Here is a 2,642-nt window from a genome sequence, read left to right as displayed (position 1 = left end):
TATAAATATATTTACATATGTACATGCCTCTATTTAGACCTCTATAAATGCCCTTTGCCTCCTACCTCTTTCCTCTATTTCCTTTGAAATTTCCTCTTGTCCCACTATCATACTCAGCCTTCATTTGGGTTTCAGTAATTCCTCTCGGTTACATTACCCTTGGTCACACCAGGTCTCCTACACCCTCCTCACCACCGATTTGGATCACTTGTTGTTCCCTTGTCCCTGGGTTTGTTAACACCACTTCCTCAGCCCTTCCTGGTGGTCCATGTGGAGGTGGGAGAAGAGAGAATATATTTCTAACCAAGGCTTATATACACCTAGGGGGTGTGCAAGCCCCTCTGATTACAGGTCACCACTTACGTAACAGGAAAGGGCTGTACAGTAGGCATATGCACCACAGGAAGGGGGTGAGCTAGGGGTGTACATGTAATAGGAAGGGGAGGGATATACATGTGACAAGATGGGTAGATCCTAGATCCAAGATGGCAGCCTAACCTTGATCATTCTTCGGTTGGCTTGACCTTGTCTCTGGGCTCTCCATCAGGGAAACAATCCACTATCTTATCAGCAGGGAGTGGACCCCACCTATGGTGGGACAGACAAAGGGTCTGATTGCTCAAGATGGCTGGTATCCTCAGGGAGATGACCTCTAAGCCAGCGGTTCTTAACCTGTGGGTCTCGACCCTTTTGGGGGGGCCAAACGATCCTTTCACAGGGGTTGCCTTAGACCATCAGAAAATGAACATTTCACAATATATAATTCCATAGTTTTGGGATTAACCACCATGCTTTGTGTTTAATTATGTTCAATTTTTTACAATTAAAATATATCCTGCATATCGGATATTTACAATACGGTTCATCATAGTACCAAAATCAGTTACAAAGTAACAATGAAAATAATGTTATGGTTGGGGGTCACCACACATGAGGAACTGTGTTAAAGGGTCGCGGCATGAGGAAGGTTGAGAACCACTGTTCTAAGTAGCAGACCTCCGAATGTAATCACCCACCATGCGCTCGCAAGTAGCATCCTAGGCCCAGCATACAATATGCGGACAACCTGGGGGAAAACCCTTGTGCATCTGGACCACATCTGTGGCTCAGGCTCCTAGTCCAAGCTCTCTTGGTTGGCAGAGTTCATCTCCTTGCAGCCGCAGAGCTCAGGGTGGCTGACTTCTTTGAGAGCAGCTTGAGAATCTTCTGAACTCCTCTTGTTAAAGGACACACCTGAATGATGCCCGTCCAGCATCATTGCCCTGTGAGCAGGCCACAAGCAACTGATTAGGGACCTTAACTACATCTGCAAAACCCTCTCACGTTTGCTGTGTCTCGAAACCGCTTAGTTGTAGGAGGGGATGGAGCAGTCAGCCCACCCCGAGGTGGTGGTGGTGGTGGTGGGTGCTGCCATCGCCGTAGGCTTGTACCCTCTTGGACACACCCTGTCCTTGGTGACTGCAGGACAACCGCATTCAGGGCGGCTATGAGAACGTGCCGACCATTGACATCCACATGAACCAGATCGGCTTTGAGCGGGAGTGGCACAAGTTCCTGGTGGAGTACGTTGCGCCCATGACAGAGAAGCTGTACCCTGGCTACTACACCAGGGTGAGCAGGGGCTAGGGACAGCGGTGTGGCCACCCAGAGATGGGGGCCTCAAGAAGAGTGGGTGGGGAGCCCTTCTGCCTCATCTCATCTTCCTAGTCCTTTCTCAGTCTCCTTAAACCCCGCCTCAAGGGCAGCTAGGCTGGCCTGGCAAACTCCTAGTTAGCTGGCAGTGCACCCCGCTCCCGCCCTCGGGGTCTCTCTAGTTCCTCGCCTGTGTGTCATCCGTCCTTCTGCCCCCCCCCCCCCATCCCTGCCCCCATTTTCAATCTTTTCCCCGCCTAACATCGTGTTGGCTTTCTCGGGTGGGGAATACCTTGGTCCTTGGCTTTGCACAAGAAAGAAATTCTCACCGAAGCCTGGTTTGTGATCCAAGTGAGTTTCTGTAAAGGATAGAAGCAGCTTCAGGTTTTACAGCCAAGGGAACACAGAACTGCACCCCCACACATGTAGGGAGGACCTGAGGGGAGGACAGGAGAGGGAGAGGGAGAGGAGGGAGGGCCGGTCTCCCAGTTCTGGTCTTCAGGCGACCTTCGCTGGGAGGCGTGGTCCATGGTGCTGGTTGACCCCACTGGCTGAATTAAGCCCACCGGCTTAGTTTGGGCCCAGCCAGGTGTACTGGCTCTGGGGCCTGCATTGGCTTCCAACCTCCTCTAGGGGGCCCCTAGGCTTGGTGAGAAACAGCCCCCTGTCCAGACTGCTGCTCTGCGGAGCTGTGAGGCTCAGTTCCCCGTCCTTCCTTCACTCCCTCCATCCCTTCCTTCTTCCCTCCACTCCTATAACTTCCATGAGCTCTCCTCGCCTCCTCCTTCCCATATTCTTTATTTTTTAATATTTTTAAATTTTATTGGGGCTCATACAACTCTTATCACAATCCATACACACATCCTTTGTCTCAAGCACATTTGTACATATGGTGCCACCATCGTTGTCAAAGCATTTTTTCTACTTGAGCCCTTGGTATCAGCTCCTCATTTTTTCCGTCCCTGCCCCTCTCTCCCCCTCCCTCCCTCATGAGCCCTTGATAATTTATA

At 51.0% G+C, this 2,642-nt stretch overlaps 1 protein-coding gene across 1 annotated transcript in view; it reads left to right on the top strand.

The window, feature by feature from the left end:
* PLOD1 (procollagen-lysine,2-oxoglutarate 5-dioxygenase 1) overlaps window positions 1-2,642 on the top strand; it is a 38,662-nt gene that overhangs the window by 33,875 nt on the left and 2,145 nt on the right. The window contains exon 15 of the mRNA XM_004705425.2: window positions 1,465-1,611. Coding sequence (XP_004705482.1) covers window positions 1,465-1,611 — 147 coding nt within the window. The remainder of the gene's footprint in view (window positions 1-1,464; window positions 1,612-2,642) is intronic.

Source organism: Echinops telfairi, unplaced genomic scaffold, assembly GCF_000313985.2.
Source record: "Echinops telfairi isolate 266 unplaced genomic scaffold, ASM31398v2 ScPeMD7_7457;HRSCAF=8495, whole genome shotgun sequence".
Classification (NCBI taxonomy): Eukaryota; Metazoa; Chordata; class Mammalia; order Afrosoricida; family Tenrecidae; genus Echinops; species Echinops telfairi.
The sequence above is the reverse complement of the archived record's forward strand: the minus strand, read 5'-3'. Positions and strand labels throughout refer to the sequence as shown.